Source organism: Dermacentor variabilis, chromosome 4 (genome assembly GCF_050947875.1).
Source record: "Dermacentor variabilis isolate Ectoservices chromosome 4, ASM5094787v1, whole genome shotgun sequence".
NCBI lineage: Eukaryota > Metazoa > Arthropoda > Arachnida > Ixodida > Ixodidae > Dermacentor > Dermacentor variabilis.
The window spans coordinates 109,862,618-109,878,331 of record NC_134571.1 but is presented as its reverse complement, the minus strand read 5'-3'; the positions used below and the strand labels follow the sequence as shown (position 1 = coordinate 109,878,331).

Below are 15,714 nucleotides of genomic sequence, written 5' to 3'. Positions count from 1 at the left end.
GCCCTTGCCCTGCAGTGGGCGTAACCAGGCTGCTGCTGATTATTATTATTATTATTATTATTATTATTATTATTATTATTATTATTATTATTATTATTATTATTATTATTATTATTATTATTATTATTATTATTATTTGCATCACCTAAGCAAGCATGTTTCAGCGGCGCGCTTCGGAAGTTGCTGCGGATAAATTCTTGTACCTTTCTGATGTTATAAAGTGAACAATGCTAACATCTATTCATGCATTAAGTTTTCCGAATACGTTTGCGAGATGGGTATAAGCAAACTCGTATGTATCTAGGCTTACGAAGGAGAAATCTTTTTAAAGAGCAACGCCGTCTCGGCACATATATCCGGTGGATGACTATTAAGACAGATGTTAGAAATTTGCCACTTTATATTATTTTTTTCAGATTGTCACTAGAAAGACAGCGCAAGCTATGCCAGTAGTGCCAGTCTAAGCCCTTTTCTCAAATCTCACATGCCTCAAAACACGCTTGAATTATACGCGATAGACGAGTTTTGCTGATAGCGACAAGTCATAGTAACGAAGTCAAATAACTCAATTTCAAACGGAGTATGCTTCAAAACAGTTTTTATTACCAAAGCCAAATTTATTTTTTGTAACACAAGATTTTCGCCAACACTTGCCCGGACAGGGCGAACAACAACCGAAACAAGTAAAAAGCGAAGAAAAGATCAAAATATGCAAAAACGTTCCCCGTTCTGTCAATGCAAAGCTGCTTAAAATAAAAGCTCCAGCGCAACCTATACCCCACTACATGGTGGAAGAAAGCTCAGCAACTTCGCTACAACCTTAATATAGACCTCCGCTCTCGTCGATCGCCGACGATGGACGCTCAACGGGCGTGGTAGGGAAAGTTCTAAGCTCCTCCGTGTCTACTTCTAGTGAAGTCGGAGTCTCAAAGAGTAACATCTTCGGAAGACAGAACTGATTCGGCCCGTGCGTCGTCATGTATCTCACGCCCGATCCCCTCTACGGTCTATCCGGACAGCACGGGAAGCGGTACTTGGCGGCTGCTCTGCCCAGCGCCGGTGCCACTTGTTCGGCGACCACCTGCTGGACGATGTCCTTGGCGACCTTCTCGTATCCCCAGGCTAGCTTCTGGTTCTTGGGGTCGCTCCTGTCGAGCCCCCAGAAACGGGCCTCCAGCTTCTCGAAGCCGCTCAGCCGAGTCAGGTTGGCTGAGGGGTTCTCCCAGGGAGCGAACTGGAGAACGAGCCGAGTGCTAAGCGGGTAGAAGATGCGAGCTGCTACCCGGTGTGTATCGTTGCTGTCGTACGTCAGCAGACTATCTATGTGCACCAGAATACCCGGGAACCTGCGAGGAACGGAATGAGGAGACGTGGGGTTTATCGTCACGAAAGCGTGCGATTTCCGCTTTCTAAAATCAACAGGTCTTGGTCTGCTTGCAGCCAACAATACCCGCCTTCTCCTTCGAAGCGAATAGGTTACTTTGACGCTTTAGTTTCCTTTGGTTCTTTCACCGATTGTTTGGGATTCGGTGGGGGGTCATACTTCAACGCTGATACAAAGGCGCGGATTCAAAGGGCAGCTGCTCTAGCGCAACCGAGTTGCGCGAGATCAGCTAGTATAGTAACGCCAGCAACTATCATATCAACTGTTACACTAACAATAACTGTTGCAGCTCGTTGTCGCGCACGCGCTGTCGGGCATGAGCCTTGAGTGCTGTGGCGGAGAGCTCCAGAAGGACAACCCTCCTCTTTTGCCGCCGCCCTTTCCACCATTTGGCTGCCGCGAGAGAGGGCTCTTTAGGTGGAAGAGGAGGATGGCAGTCGATTTCCACGCCAGGGTTCGCGCCGCTTGAGAAAACATCTATTACGACTCGGCTCATATACGTAGCCAGATATGATACCACTACATTGGGCTCGTTAACGGCTCTGTTCTCTACGGAATCACACAATGAGGCAATAAACTCCACTTAAACATCCTCTCTGCAAGAAATATACGCCCTCGGCTACGTTCACACCTTGTTTCGAGACGGGCCGCAAGTGGAAAACAAAAACAAAGAAGTTCGCCCGCTTATGCGCTGGCGGGAAACGAGGCGCCCGATCGGTCTTGGACCGTATTTATTTTGTTTTGTTTTGTTTTCACCTCGGTTAAAGCGAAAAGTCGTTCCGCTTCGCCGGAAGCTGCATTGGTATGTAAACGTTGAACATAAAGTCCAAGGTGTCCTCGGCGATGCTAATTGATGGGCTCAAAAATTACTCCTTGACGTGCGATAAAACTCAACATCTACGAGGCCCCATTCCACAAGAGCGAGATTAGGATGAAAATCGCCGAGGAGCTGGGGATTACCGGAAGGTGCAGCAGCAAAGCGTTGCCGTGTCGTCACTTCTCCCGCTTCTGCAGAGCCCGGCGCATCCATCATTAATGATGCGCAAGCGCATCATTGCTTCAATTAAAGCGAATGCGTTTCCAGAGGCATACGGTTATCCGCTCACATTGACATCATCTTCGATGGTTTCTGCGCAATGATGCGTCCTAACGGGAGCAGTGCTGCTGCTCGAGTTCGCACCGTTCGTCCCACATTGAGCTCGGAGCGCGCTGTGCGTAGCTAAGGCAATAAAGAGCGAGACTTACCTGACGTCGCACAAGATGACGACTCGCTCGGGGAATTCCGCGACGGAGCCGTTGCAGTCGACCCAGCGCTTCATGCGCTCGTGCTTGCTGACGTTGGTCGACTGGAAGAGCACCGAACCGTAGTGCGAGTCGTGGCTCACGTCACGAGTGAAGGCCGGCAGACGGATCTGGCTGCGCACTTCACCGGGAAGCCTATCCTCCAGGATCTCGTCCACGTAGGCGTTGACGCTAGAAGGGTGCATCGACTGGGGCCTGACGGGTGCTGCGCAAATCGTGAAAGGCCAAGTGCGACGAAATTTCGCTTTGGCTAAATTGGTAAAAAAAAAAGAGAGAAGTGTACGTTCTACCGGAGCGAATCTTGGCAAACCCTAAAGAGCTGGTAATTGTTTTTTTATATATATATTAGCCGCCTATAGTACAATTTTAGCATACGACGCGTGCACCTGGTGGTTAACGGATATGACGCATGTTTCCGACACATCGCCTCCGAGATTTTTCTCACCACATTGCGGGCAGTCGCGGGCGACGCCTTATGCATTCCAAGGTGTTTAAATACAGAGAATGTCCGATAATTGAAGAATTTGCTCGGTGTTGGTTATATCACAGGGCCATACAATTTACAGTGGCTTGAGGCAGTAATTGGACAACCAATTAGACAAATTAGACGCATAACCTACAAATAGGGAAATTTTTATGCTGCTTTCACTTAAAAATAACATTTAAAAAGACGCTCCCGCCTTCCTTTTATCTCTTTTCTTTTGTCTTTAAATTTGTGTACTGGATTTCATTTCTGTTAGAGAATTATGTTACGCTTTGTCGCGTGCTATTGCATTGTTAGTTCTGTTGTGCTCTACATATTCTGCATTATATACATTTTCGGACAGCAGGTCTCCATTTAGCTGCATGCTTTGCGACCTCCTGCAATATATTCACGTATGCACGCATTTTTCCTCTGAATCAAATGGCTTAAATGAAATACAATGCAGAGCGAGTGCATTAACTAAGGCTAAATTCTGGTCTCAAGCAAATATATGAGTTGCGAGGTTCAAGCTTCAGTCCCTTGAGTCATTGTGAAAGTCATCGCTCCGTCACAGATAGAATGAGTTAGCATTTCGGACACATATCGACCGTTACGAGGTCGGTGCTATCACCATTCAACAAAGCGGCGACTAAAGAACAGGATATAGCGACGCCACGTTGAAGTATGACATTGTGTCCACCACTATTTGTCTATTTCTCGTATTTTTTTCTTTATGCCCGTCATTGAATTTTTGTTGTGCTTAATCTTATGCCAAATCACATCCGTCACTCACAGCGCCTTAATCAGCCCAATTAGAAGCGAATATGAGTAGGACGAAGCGAGTGCTTGTAACCTCGATGCCAGGCCCCTTACGTAAACTTAACTTCATCACAACTGCTCTTGCTTACCAGCCAACAACAAGGCCACTGACACCAGAGAGAAGAGGTCCATCTGTAAAAAGAGAATCGAGAAAATTGCCCGAAGAAACGACATAACGTCACTTGAAAGTGTCAATTATAATTGTTTTTTTCAAACGTACTGCCGAAGCCAAGAGTACATGGGCTGCGTTGCCTGCGACCGCCCTCTTAAAAACAGGCTAATTAATAGTGTATCTGTGGTACTCCGAAAGTTCCAATACCCTGGGGAAAATATAAACAATAATGAATATCATGCTGAAAAATTAATTAATTATGGGGCGTTGCGCGCCAAAACCATGATCCGATTATGAGGCACGCCGTAGTGGAGTACTCCGGAAATTTGAACCACCGGGGATTCTTTGACGTGCATCTAGATCGATGTACACGGGTGCTTTCGCATTTCGCCCCCATCGAAATGCGGCTTTCGTGACCGGAATTCAATCCCGCAACCTCCTGCTTAGCAGGCCGACACCATAGCCACTAAGCAACCACGGCGGGTGAAATTCGTACTGACTTTCCAGAGGTCTGCAGTTGCCAGCGCGTCATGTATAAACCGAAGCACACAGCCGAACGACATAATTTTTATACGTTGATGACCCGGTTTAGCCTGCATGTACTTGACAACAGTTGTAAGTATACAAAATTCGCAGAGGCTACAAGGGAAGGATCAGGGCGCAAAATGTCACCGGCAAGGGCACAATGCCTGGCTACGTACACACTCTTCAAGAAGGAGGGGGACGGAAACGTGTTAATCGAAAGCAGGAATAAAGGAAAGAAGAAAACAAGGCGCTAGGTCACAAATACTCAAGTAAAGCAACGACAAATAACAAAGCATCGCAGTATGTAGAAAGAACATAAAATTATACCGCACGTAGGATTAACTAAATATACATCGCAGAAGGGCGAAGCAGTGACAGCGATAACAAGTTATAGCGTTGTGCACGGACTCTTTGGGTAGTACTCTACCTTTACGAGGCTACGACCTCGCACGACGCAGCATGCAAGGCAATTGCTGCGGGGAAGAAGGAGCAGAGCCCTGGCAGCCTACATGCAAGCGCTTGCATGTAGGCTTCAAACTGCCGAGAATCTCGCAACGCTGGCTTGGTGAGGAACGTCACAGTGGCGATGGAGGTAAGGTCGATAGATAAAACAAGTTTACTTGTTTTGTCTGCGGACCTTAAGTGGAGGCACCACGGCGTTTCTTACAGTAATTCCCAGAGGAAACTCTGGCGCTGCGATCGTTCAGCCAACCCGGGAATGGCATGGTTAGTCCACGGATTTATATGACCTTTGCGCTTGTGGCTTCAAATGTTTTTGAGGTTTCGTTTACTGTGTTTTATCTGCCTTCATTGGCCTAAAAACTTCAAACGCAATCTATACGTGTAAATGCACAAGGCAATAGGACTCTACGAACACGCATAACCGCTGCTAATTCCTGTGGTTCCGCTTGTCCATGCGTCCGTGGCGTAATGGTTTGCGATATCGGGCTCCTTTGCGAGAGAGGTCCTGTATTCGAATCCTGCCGTCGGGCAATTTTATTAATGTTTAATGAATTATTTATAACGCTGTATTTTCATGAAAAAAAGACATCAGCTTGCAAAGCGACGAAGCCGTTTAAAGGCAAAAGGACGAAGTATATGCAAATCCATGTACTGCCCATCATTCCCATTCTGGTTGAACCACCTTGCTCGCAGCTCCCGTGGACACTCTAGCGCCACATTTTTCCCCTTGTAACTTCATGAGAGAGAGAGAGGGGGGGATATAAGGAAGGCAGGGATGTTAACCAGTCAATAGTCTGGTTGGCTACCTACGCTGGGAGAAGGGAGAAGGACAAGAGAGAGAATGGATAGAAAGAGAGAGGGGGTATAGAGACGTGCATAGACAGTACTTGAGTCACGTATCACGTATGACTGCGGATAATTAATTGGAAGTGGCTGGAATTCGCGTCCATAGCGCGCGCCCTCTCGTCGGGCACGCGTAAAGGTGTAACGCTGCGTTGGCTCAGCCTCCGAATGAATCGAGCGGAGCGGGACGGTGTGCCAGTTCTGGTACGTTGTTGCTTTGCAGCCAAGCTGACTGCACGTCGCTATCGTCGTTAGCAGGCGCGTTCCTGAATATGCAAAATTGACGCAATTCTCTGCATTGTCTGAACGCGTGGAACGTGAGCGGAGTCTCGGAGCGGCCCGTAAGCCACAAATAAGCGCTGCTATAACAGGCTACAGATGCTCGCGATCCGTTCTTGTGCCATATGCAATGGAATCCGCCATTTTTCCTCGGCTCTCCTTGAATACGACACTCTCTTATATTGTCTCGTGATGATCGATAGTCTTATCTAGATTTCACTGAAACGCTTCAATTGCGCTAAATACTATTTAAAAACCTGTTTTTAACTATAAACCACTGATATTGAGCAAACCAAGCTTACAATAACAAATATATGTTGTGCCTACTGATTAATACATTGCCCGTGCCATTAATTTCAAAAGACAGTTTTCTTTCTCGTGTAGCAGCGTACAGCCAAAGCGACACCCGGTGCACTGAAGTGCACTTACTCAAAGTGACACTAAATTTGCCAGTGTGAGCGTCGCATGCGCCGTCTATAGCAGGACAGCGTGACAACGCCGATGCCAACAAGACGGTACGAAAGCACATCTACCATTACATTACTATGCAACTACTAGGGCAATGAAAAGAATACTTTAAAACTCCAAGTCTCGTCGCTCGCAAACAAAGAAAACTACGATCCAGACGTAAGGCCGAGTTATACTTTCTTCCAGAAAAGTGAGGGCGCGATGTGTGTGCGGTTGCGTAGAAACGCAGAACCACTGCATGGTATACGGAAATTTATCGAAATAGAACACCACAAGCCATGAAGGTGATAGTTCCAAAGATGTGCCTTGCACTGCGCGATCAAAACAGGAAAGTCCAATACGTGGTAATGATGTGTCACGTAGGAACGACAAGAACCCAACAACGGACTGTCCACAGGTACTTGAGGTGCAAGTGTTCGCACACCACGTGACACGGATAACCCAGTCTGTGTGTTAGAGCCATACAGTCCGACGAAGCAAGCCTGGACGACCCTTGCACGTATTTCATAGAAACATTAATCTCTGCACGTTTCGCAGTTTTCCATGAGGCTGGGTGAGTTATGGGAGATGCGTCACTACCACGTGACAATATTCTCGAAATATTTCCGACAAGTGTCACTGGGCCAGTTTAAAATATCGTGGAAACGGGTGGTTCAAACTTTTTATGCATTTCAGGTATTGAGAAATAAATGATGGGTGCACATATTTTACATCTTTGGCAGACGTTCATCTGAGCCCGCACCTTTAGAACAGTTACAGCCAGCAATGTTTATATGTAATTCCGCCATTTCTTACACGCGAGAGAACGGCCGTTCAATCGATCGATTTAGAAGCGTTTCACCATCCGTTGCGCGGGGCAGGTGCTCTATATGATATAGGTATACCTCTCTGGCATGACTGCAGCATGAGGGCCAACTAATGTGCTTCACTAAGTAGCGGAATAGATGGGGCATCACGAAGTAAGCAAAGTGTGAGTCGGAGGTCAGGGCGATGGTAATTTTCTAGTTGTGCCATCAAACCAGGTGGCAGATTGAGGACTGGCAAAGCATTCACCACGCCAGAGAACGAAGCTGATTGATACACCTGCAGTAGTGTCGCCTGGTTCCGGCTGGAACCCCTAGAACTCAAGGTGGTCACATACTCGAGGGATGGCGATTTGCGCCGTACATATTTAACGGCTGGGTGCCAAGTGATGCGATCGTAAATAATCATACCTACGTAACGGCGTTGTCGCACCCAGTGTATCGGTGTCCCACCGACGTGCACTCCGCTCATGGTTCGATGAGTGCGTTGTCTAAGATGACATGCAAAATCAGCAGACTTAGCCGGCGAAATGTGCAGGTGGAGCTTTACCCCAGTACTACAATGCCGCACTCAAAAGTTATTCGCGAGCTTGCACGAAGGCGTGGACCGTGCCGCGAAGGGACGGTGACCCGCAGAACAATACCATCTGCATGGATAGCTATCTCTATTGGGTAGCCACAGTCCGGAGGGAAACTGCTTGGAAACGCGGCAAAGGCGCATTCGAAAAGAAGCTATGTCAAAACGCTACCCTGAAGGTTGCCACTCCCTACGTCATAGTGTGGGATTCACTAGTTGCTCCCCGAAGCGCTGTGTCAACCGGTGCTAAGATATTGCTCACAGAACGGAGCAGGCGACCCGAGATCCGAGCGGTCGCAAAAGTGAAAGTAATAGCCTTATGCGGAAACTAGTCGAAAGCTTGTTTATTCGCCAGAAATAGCACACAGGAGGAGTGCTTTGTTTCCTTGAGCAAATCCACGCGATCATACAACATCCCCAACGTCACATATGGTGGCAGCTGTCAACCGAAATTGCAGTAAACAAATCAACAACGTAGGAACTATAACAGACGCGTACTGCAGCAAAAGCGCGCCCGATAGTGGCGACATGATGGTAATGGATTCCATCATGAATTCCTTCAGTTAAGGTAATAACAAAAGTCTGCTCACGACCGGGAACATCTATGTGCATCGGTTGTCAATTTTCATCAACTGACACAGCTTGAAGAAGCTGCCGCCACGTGACATAGTGACCTTTGCAGCACTGTTTGCCTGTGTAAGTTGGCACGAAGAAACACAAAGGACCATCGTGTATGCTGCCCCAAACGGTGCCATGCAAATTTCCGGCTTCGCAGCTCATACAAAGCGAAGTTCGGCGCTATGGCTCTTGATGTGTAATTGCGGTATAAAATGCGTGCGCCGCAGCCGGGACCGTGACAACCTTCGAATTAGCGATGACGTTGGACTAAGTGTACTAGTAATAGAAAAAATTATATAGCCCATTGTAGACGAAATGAAGGTTGACTGGGAAAAATCTCGTGACTTTTTATCCCAGATGTACTCGACTCAGTTAAAGGATCCCGTAATGAGAGAGGTCACAGGTGGCGCGACTTTGTTGCGATCGATATTATGAGCGTGAAGTCGGATAGATAACAGTGGTCATCGCCCGAAAACGACAAAAAAACAACGCCGCCTTGCTCGAGCCCTCTTTCATCTTAGTCACTGCTGGGGCTCTATTAAACACATCATGTAAGTTGTGAGTAGCTTTTGTGTGCATGGTGTTTCACTCCTGCGGTGTAGGTGACAAAAATTGCTTTATTACTTTTTTTGTTATACACATCTTTCTTGCTTTTGATATGCAGCTGATAAACGTAATCAATGAGAAACACGCACCAGGCAATCTGTGAGCTGTCTTTGTGCACTCCTTCCCTAGCATTATGGGAAAAGCGATAAAAATATTTCAGGAATAAAAGTACACCATCTGGAAAATCGCCACAGTCATATCCAGAGCGAACCGCCAGATAACATTTATGCTACCTCCAAGACTTTCGCCCAGGAGTGCCACTATTTGGCACAGGCTCAGGCAGGGAGTGACACCTGCAGGCAGTAACGTGCACTAATAATGCAGCGCGCTGCGGCTGCTGACTGCGATGCCAGCTGCGCCGCGTTCGTGAATCTATAAAACACGTGCCACGTGACTGCCCGCAACGCTTAGAAGATCGACAGAGGTTGGCTGATACTCTTGCCCATCTCGACAGCCAACCGTTGTCAGATGACTTTGTATTGCCCCTCGGCGTCACTGTTAAACGTTCGCCTTCACGCCAATCAGGGCCTTGCTTAATATTCTAAAAAGCAAGGGCCTAGAATATAGGATATGAGCATAGACCAGCCCGTTATGTACTTTTACTCTTCCTTGTGTCGTCGTAATCACCCATATTGTTTTTCTTTCTCTCCCATTCTGTCTTCCCGAAGCGCAGAGTAACTGTCTGGAGGAAAGTAACTACATGAAGCCGATCTCTATTCTTTTCTCGACAAAGTTAGGAATAAACATTCGTGTCTCACTTCTGCACATATATGTACTTTTAATTTTCAGCGGGTTGGCAGGCACAATCCCAATAAAGCAGTCACCCGCGCGGCAGGATGCAGCTGTTTGAAGAAACAGGGCGTCCTTTTTTTTTTTTTTGTCTCTCTGTGGGTGTAGTCACAGTTGGCTTCTCCTTCCCCGCAACGTCGATCTGGGGGAGCAGATTAACTGCGCCCAGCACGCAGATGGCGACCATAAAACTAAGCCCCCATAACGAGTGACCTATGAAAACATTGAAATTAAGTTATGTGGTTTTACGCGTTAAAAGCCACGACATGGTTATGGGTCACGCCCTAGTGGGAAACTCCGGAATAATTTCGTCCATCTGGGATTCTTTAAGGTTCACCAAATGGACGGTACACTGCCGTGTTTTGCATCTCGCCCACATCGAAACGCGGCCGTCGCGGCCAGGATCTGATTCCGCGCCTTCGGGCTTCGTATCGAAACGCCTAAAGCAACTATGGCACCATGGCGAATGGAGCAGCCTGTTCAAAAAGCAACGTAGTACAACCAGGGTGATTCTGGCATGAAATCACCTCTGAAATTCGCATATTTCCGGCAAAAATGTACTTTTAACGATGGTCAGTTTTTGCACATGATCTTGTGTTATATCTGAATCAGCGAGGGAGGAATCTGAAATCTGATATATCTGAAATCAGCGAGAGAGCAAAATGCGCCACAGACTCGTAGATCTCACTGATTATCTTCCACTAAGTAACCATGATACTCGAGTTTGTGTTGTCTTATTGTTTCCAGTACCGGTGACTTCGAAATCAGGGAAAGCCTGAAGATTCACAAATATGATAATACAAAACAGCTTATAGGTTAGTTTGCTCTTTTTTGTCCACGAAGCGAAAATATCCAAAATACCGAAAAATATCATAAGACAATAGAATTTTACGAGGCTATTTGTAAAAGTAAAGAGCTCAAACTCGTTCAATTTAGCGGCACTGGTCCCTTGTCACGGGTTTATTTACATGCTGTTCCGAGGGTCCCTCCTATCGTGACAGGCCCTGTAATGCGCTAGAGAACTCCGCCTTTATATTTACGCAGCAAAAATGGATTTAACTCAGTGGCTACGTTTTCGCGTACCTGATAGAGTCGTGCCGAATCATGCAGTCGGACTGGAATCGCGCCACCGAGTTCACCCAAACGCCATAGAGCAAAGTCGAGTTGGGTCGGCTCTCCTTCAAGTGATTGGTTTACCCACTCGACGGACTTGGCCATATGGATGCACGTGTGGTCTGCTCGGTCTGCATCAGCTCTACTGACAATGTCTTTTTTATTCGCCTGGGTTGCCACGCAGTATACCGTACCGAACTTATATTTAGGAATGGAGGCCAGTTCTACCCAGACAGCACAAAAGCAAGACATAAAATGAATTTTCCACGAGCCATCATTCATATTCTTCAAGTTGGTCCCGCCTCAACGTCACACTCCTAAGTACGCTTTCGCGGATGGCCTTTGTCGCAGGACGCGTCCAATGTGGACGGCGGGCAACCGCTACAGACGCAGCAGCTGAGCACATCGCACACGGGACATTGTCTTCACGATGGTCCTCTGTTCGACTCCTTGCGTAAAGTACTCGAATTCGGCGGCCTATAGAGACAGTTGAAACAACGCTGCCGGCGAAAGACGTCAGATTCGGCGCACTTCGTGTGAGAGATTGAAACTCGAAAATGCGAATTTTTAAAAAAAAAGGGAGAATGAAATCAGCGCGCTACTCACAGTTTCAGCTGCAGTTTGTCCCGGACTGGTCGATCGGGTGAACTGTCCTGCCTGATGGCGCATCGCTTTTATACGTCGCGGACACAATCGACTTGCCTGGCGCCATGGTGATCTGCAAGGAAGAGCTTTCGTCGGCCTTGATGCCACTCTTGTGGCTAAGCCACCTGTCAATGTACAGATATATGTATACCGTACATGTTATTGTAACGCGGTGGGTGTATGCCGTCACGTCATGCCAGCTACCCGCTCGACGAGATAACGCTCCGACACATTGACGGTTCTGCAATGCGCCGTTTGCGTCACTGCTCGACGAGTAGATAGAAATGATGGTTAGCAGGATGCCGTGTTCCCTTTGCGCGCTAGATAACGTTAAATCCTTTGTTTATCTCTCTTCTCGTGACATGATGCTGCGCATTATCTTTAGTGTTAAGCGGCATTCACTATCACGTGACATTGCGGAATCTAAACGCTGTCTTGGGCGCCGCTGGCTGTCAACAACTCTTTGAGCATGTCCGCGCTCATTCTGTTTAGGCGATTTCAAGGTGCAAACGACACGCTCATCCACGTGGAACGCTCCGATCTAATAAGGAAGTGGTGGAACCATAAAGCTCGCAGTTAGTTAAGCAAATACTTCTGTTGCCTCCCATAATGTCGAGGTATAGGTTTGCTGAGATTTCCTCCTTGTTATAGGAAAGGAGGACATATTTTATGCGTGTGCCATCGGTGCTTATAGCGGTTTATTATTGTTTGGTGCCCACTGTTGTTAACTTAGGGGCAAAATCGCTAAATTTAGCCAATATTTAGTAACTTGATGCGTTTTTCGTGACCTGAAGCGCGTAGATATCCAGCAAGTTTCTTTTGTAAAATAAATTAGAGACACACAGCCGTTCAGAACGTGAATCGATATAGCCCCGCTAACAGAAAGTTCGTGTCTCGTATTGATTGAAACGAGCACTGGTTTTCTCATTATGCTCCTTACCGGCAGCGGAGTACAGCTATCGTCATGCAGAGAAAACGAAACAAAGAAAGAAAATGAAAAGTTTAAGATTCCACCTGGTTTGGCATACCCTATAACGGGGGAATGTAAAAGCGGGCAATAAAGTAAAAAGCAAAGGGAGACGAAAAGGGATGGCAAATTAAGTGACGTGTGCGCGCACAAAAGCGTCGCGAACGCAGTCAAATGCGATCGCAGAGCCCAGTCGTGCTCAAAAAGTGCAGAAGTGCTCTTGTGACCGACCCTTTGCACAGATGGCGGTATGATCCATGGTCCCAATACACACACACACACACACGCACACACACACACATATATGTGTGTGTGTGTGTGTGTGTGTGTGTGTGTGTGTGTGTGTGTGTGTGTGTGTGTGTGTGTGTGTGTGTGTGTGTGTGTGTGTGTGTGTGTGTGTGTGTGTGTGTGTGTGTAAATGTGTGTGTGTTAAGTGAACGCTTCTTTGCCTTTTCTGTCGACTTTCCCTCTACTGCTGCTGTAGGCTGCAACTGTTTTGCCCAATGACTCTTGCCAGATGCGTGGGCAATACTCATGGCAATGTCGTCGTCACGCCGTCGTCTTTGTACCATTGTCGTTCCTGCTAGCTGCAGGCTACAGTTTTGCACCATTGACCGCAGTACCAGACGCAGTGCAAACAAACGCCAGTTGCACCAGTGAGAATTGACGCGGCCCGCGGCGGCAGGCTTAGCACTTTAGTGTGGACATGAGCTCCGACACCAACACGCCACCGTTGTCATGCCGACGTGCTCATTCCGTCGACACCATTTCATCGCTTTCATACCATTGTGACCATTCCTTCGTTGTAATGTCATCGTCATCATTCCGCCGTCTTCACTCTGTCCCTGCGTTATCATGTTGTCGTCATTACACCGCCATCTTTGCGCCTTCGTCGCCTTACCGGCACTGTCATTCTGTCGTCATCAATCATAGTCATTCTATCATGGCCATCTTGTCGTATTGATTCCACTGTCATCATACTAATGTCGTCATGCCTCTTTCGTCACATTTGCGTCGTGCCATTGTCGTCATGCAGGCATATTCATGCGGCCAAGGTCGTTTCTGCGTCGTAATATTGTCGTAGCGATTCCGGTGGCGTTATGACATAGCCTTAATGCCGTCGTCGTCATGCCATCGTCATCATGTATGTCAGATGTGCATGATCTATCGCAAGGTGTTTATGTTGACGAAGGTGGTTCATAGTTGTGGCCTGTAGTTGCAAATTGAGGCTAAGCAGGAACAGCGTTCTTTACAAACACCGATGAAAGCTTTGCTTAAAAAACTTCCCACAGTGCGTGAAATTCGTAGACTTTAACGCGACAGCGTTAAGCAGCTCGTTTCCCAGGAAAGCCGGTGTTGTAGGCGTTGGCGGTGTTGGCCGTGAGCGAAAAGCCTCGGAAGGCAATTCATAAATAAAAACAACTTACAAGATGGGCTGGGTGCGAATCGAACCAGGGTCTCTGGAGTGCGAGACAGAGACGCTATCACTCAGCCATGAGTTCTTTTTTCTTTATCGTCACTCAGCCATGAGTTCGTGGTTCAAAGCGGGACAAAAGCGCATCTAGTGAATGCGGTGTTGCCTTAGAAACGTGCCGTAGAAAGTTATACTGCGGTGTATATCGGTAATTATGAGCATGTAAATTACAGAAGTCGCAATTAAACGCGTAGCAAAGTACGTTTCCGCTACATTTCTTCTGCGCTTGGCGCGCACGCAGAGCCATCTCGCGGCAAACACAGAAGACCCCCCCCCTTCTCAATGTACGGTGCTGCCCCGACAGGTGGCGCGCCACTCGCCCGCTTCTCCCCTTCGTCTCGCCAAGAGCATGCCGAGCGAATGAGTGGGCGGTGCGAACGGGGTGTGATAACGCTATCGCGTTCCACTCTTGAAGGCGAAGCTTAAGCATCCTCCAATTTTTCTTCTGTGAATGCTCAGTCGTTCAGCCGGCCTAAATCACTGCGGAAAGCCGTTTTTTAATTAAAGAAGAAGAGTATTAAATGAAGACAGGTTGTACGGTAGTCGTAATTACAAAATTTGAACAGACACCCTCCATCGTGCCAATACAAGAACAATAGACGCTTGCGAAACTGTACGTTTTCGTCGAAATGAAATGCACTGATAGTCTAAAAACAAAGGTACACGATCGTTCGTAGGCCCACTGGTAACAGCCTTATAAAGTGTGTCTAGTAAAATAATAAAGACTTCTAGTCATTTTAATGCCAACCATTTTTTGCCTCGTATTAGGCACTTTGTGCTGGTATCTCTGCAACAAGTAATTCGTGACCATCAGTGCTCTCGGCCTTCGTGACTTCTGCCTTCGAGCACAGCAGCCCAAAAATTTAACCACTAGGCCACGATCTCACGCACACTTAACTCCAACGCCGATTATATGTCTGAGACACTTGGTTGTGCCTCACGAGCCAGTTTCTCGTGTTATTTCCTCGTGAGACCTCGGGCTTTGATATGCTTTGTTAGACTTCACCCCCGTCTCCGGTATCGGCTGACATTCCCCAGCACTGTCCTCGTAGCAGCGAACGCTACGTATAGCAGCATTGCGACGCTGCACCACCGTGATGATCTGCCCAGGTCGAACAAGTTTTTGTGTATCATCACAGCAGTGCAACTGCAATCGTCGTTTTAACGTACACCCCATCCCATAGCTGCACATAGGTATACGTAAGATTGTATAACACATAATCGTTGATGACTCCACAATCCGTGTTTCTATCGGTTACGTTCGTCCAGTACCTGTGTAGAAGCCGGCAGTAGACGTGTCGAAAGCTCGCGTTGAACGGCCGGAGTAGAAATTAGGCTGTCGCCGTCACACAATCTGGGTCCCTCTCGTCGTCTTGCTTCTGTCGTCACACAGACGCCCTCCTCGGACGCATAGCTGTTCGTCTTCCATTGGTCCACCCGGTAACGCTTTGCACAAATTCAAATG

General features: G+C 47.4%; 1 protein-coding gene across 1 annotated transcript; it reads right to left on the bottom strand.

Annotated features, from left to right (window-relative positions):
* Positions 1 to 581: 581 nt before the first annotated feature.
* LOC142579616 (uncharacterized) lies at positions 582 to 11,903 on the bottom strand. Its single transcript, XM_075690007.1, has 4 exons — positions 11,770 to 11,903; positions 4,058 to 4,100; positions 2,630 to 2,891; positions 582 to 1,346 (listed from the first exon to the last, which is right to left on the bottom strand). Exons 1-4 carry the CDS (start codon positions 11,830 to 11,832, stop codon positions 1,001 to 1,003), a joined length of 714 nt encoding a protein of 237 aa, XP_075546122.1. The 5' UTR covers positions 11,833 to 11,903; the 3' UTR covers positions 582 to 1,000.
* Between the last annotated feature and the right edge of the window lie 3,811 nt (positions 11,904 to 15,714).

Bases quoted from the DNA above. Each gene is read 5' to 3' on its own strand.
- LOC142579616 (XM_075690007.1), bottom strand. From the start codon at position 11,832: ATGCGCCATCAGGCAGGACAGTTCACCCGATCGACCAGTCCGGGACAA. The intron at 4,101-11,769 runs GTGAGTAGCGCG...CTCTTTTTACAG, and splicing joins GACAAACTGCAGCTGAAACT to ATGGACCTCTTCTCTCTGGT. The intron at 2,892-4,057 runs GTAAGCAAGAGC...CGATTTGCGCAG, and splicing joins AGTGGCCTTGTTGTTGGCTG to CACCCGTCAGGCCCCAGTCG.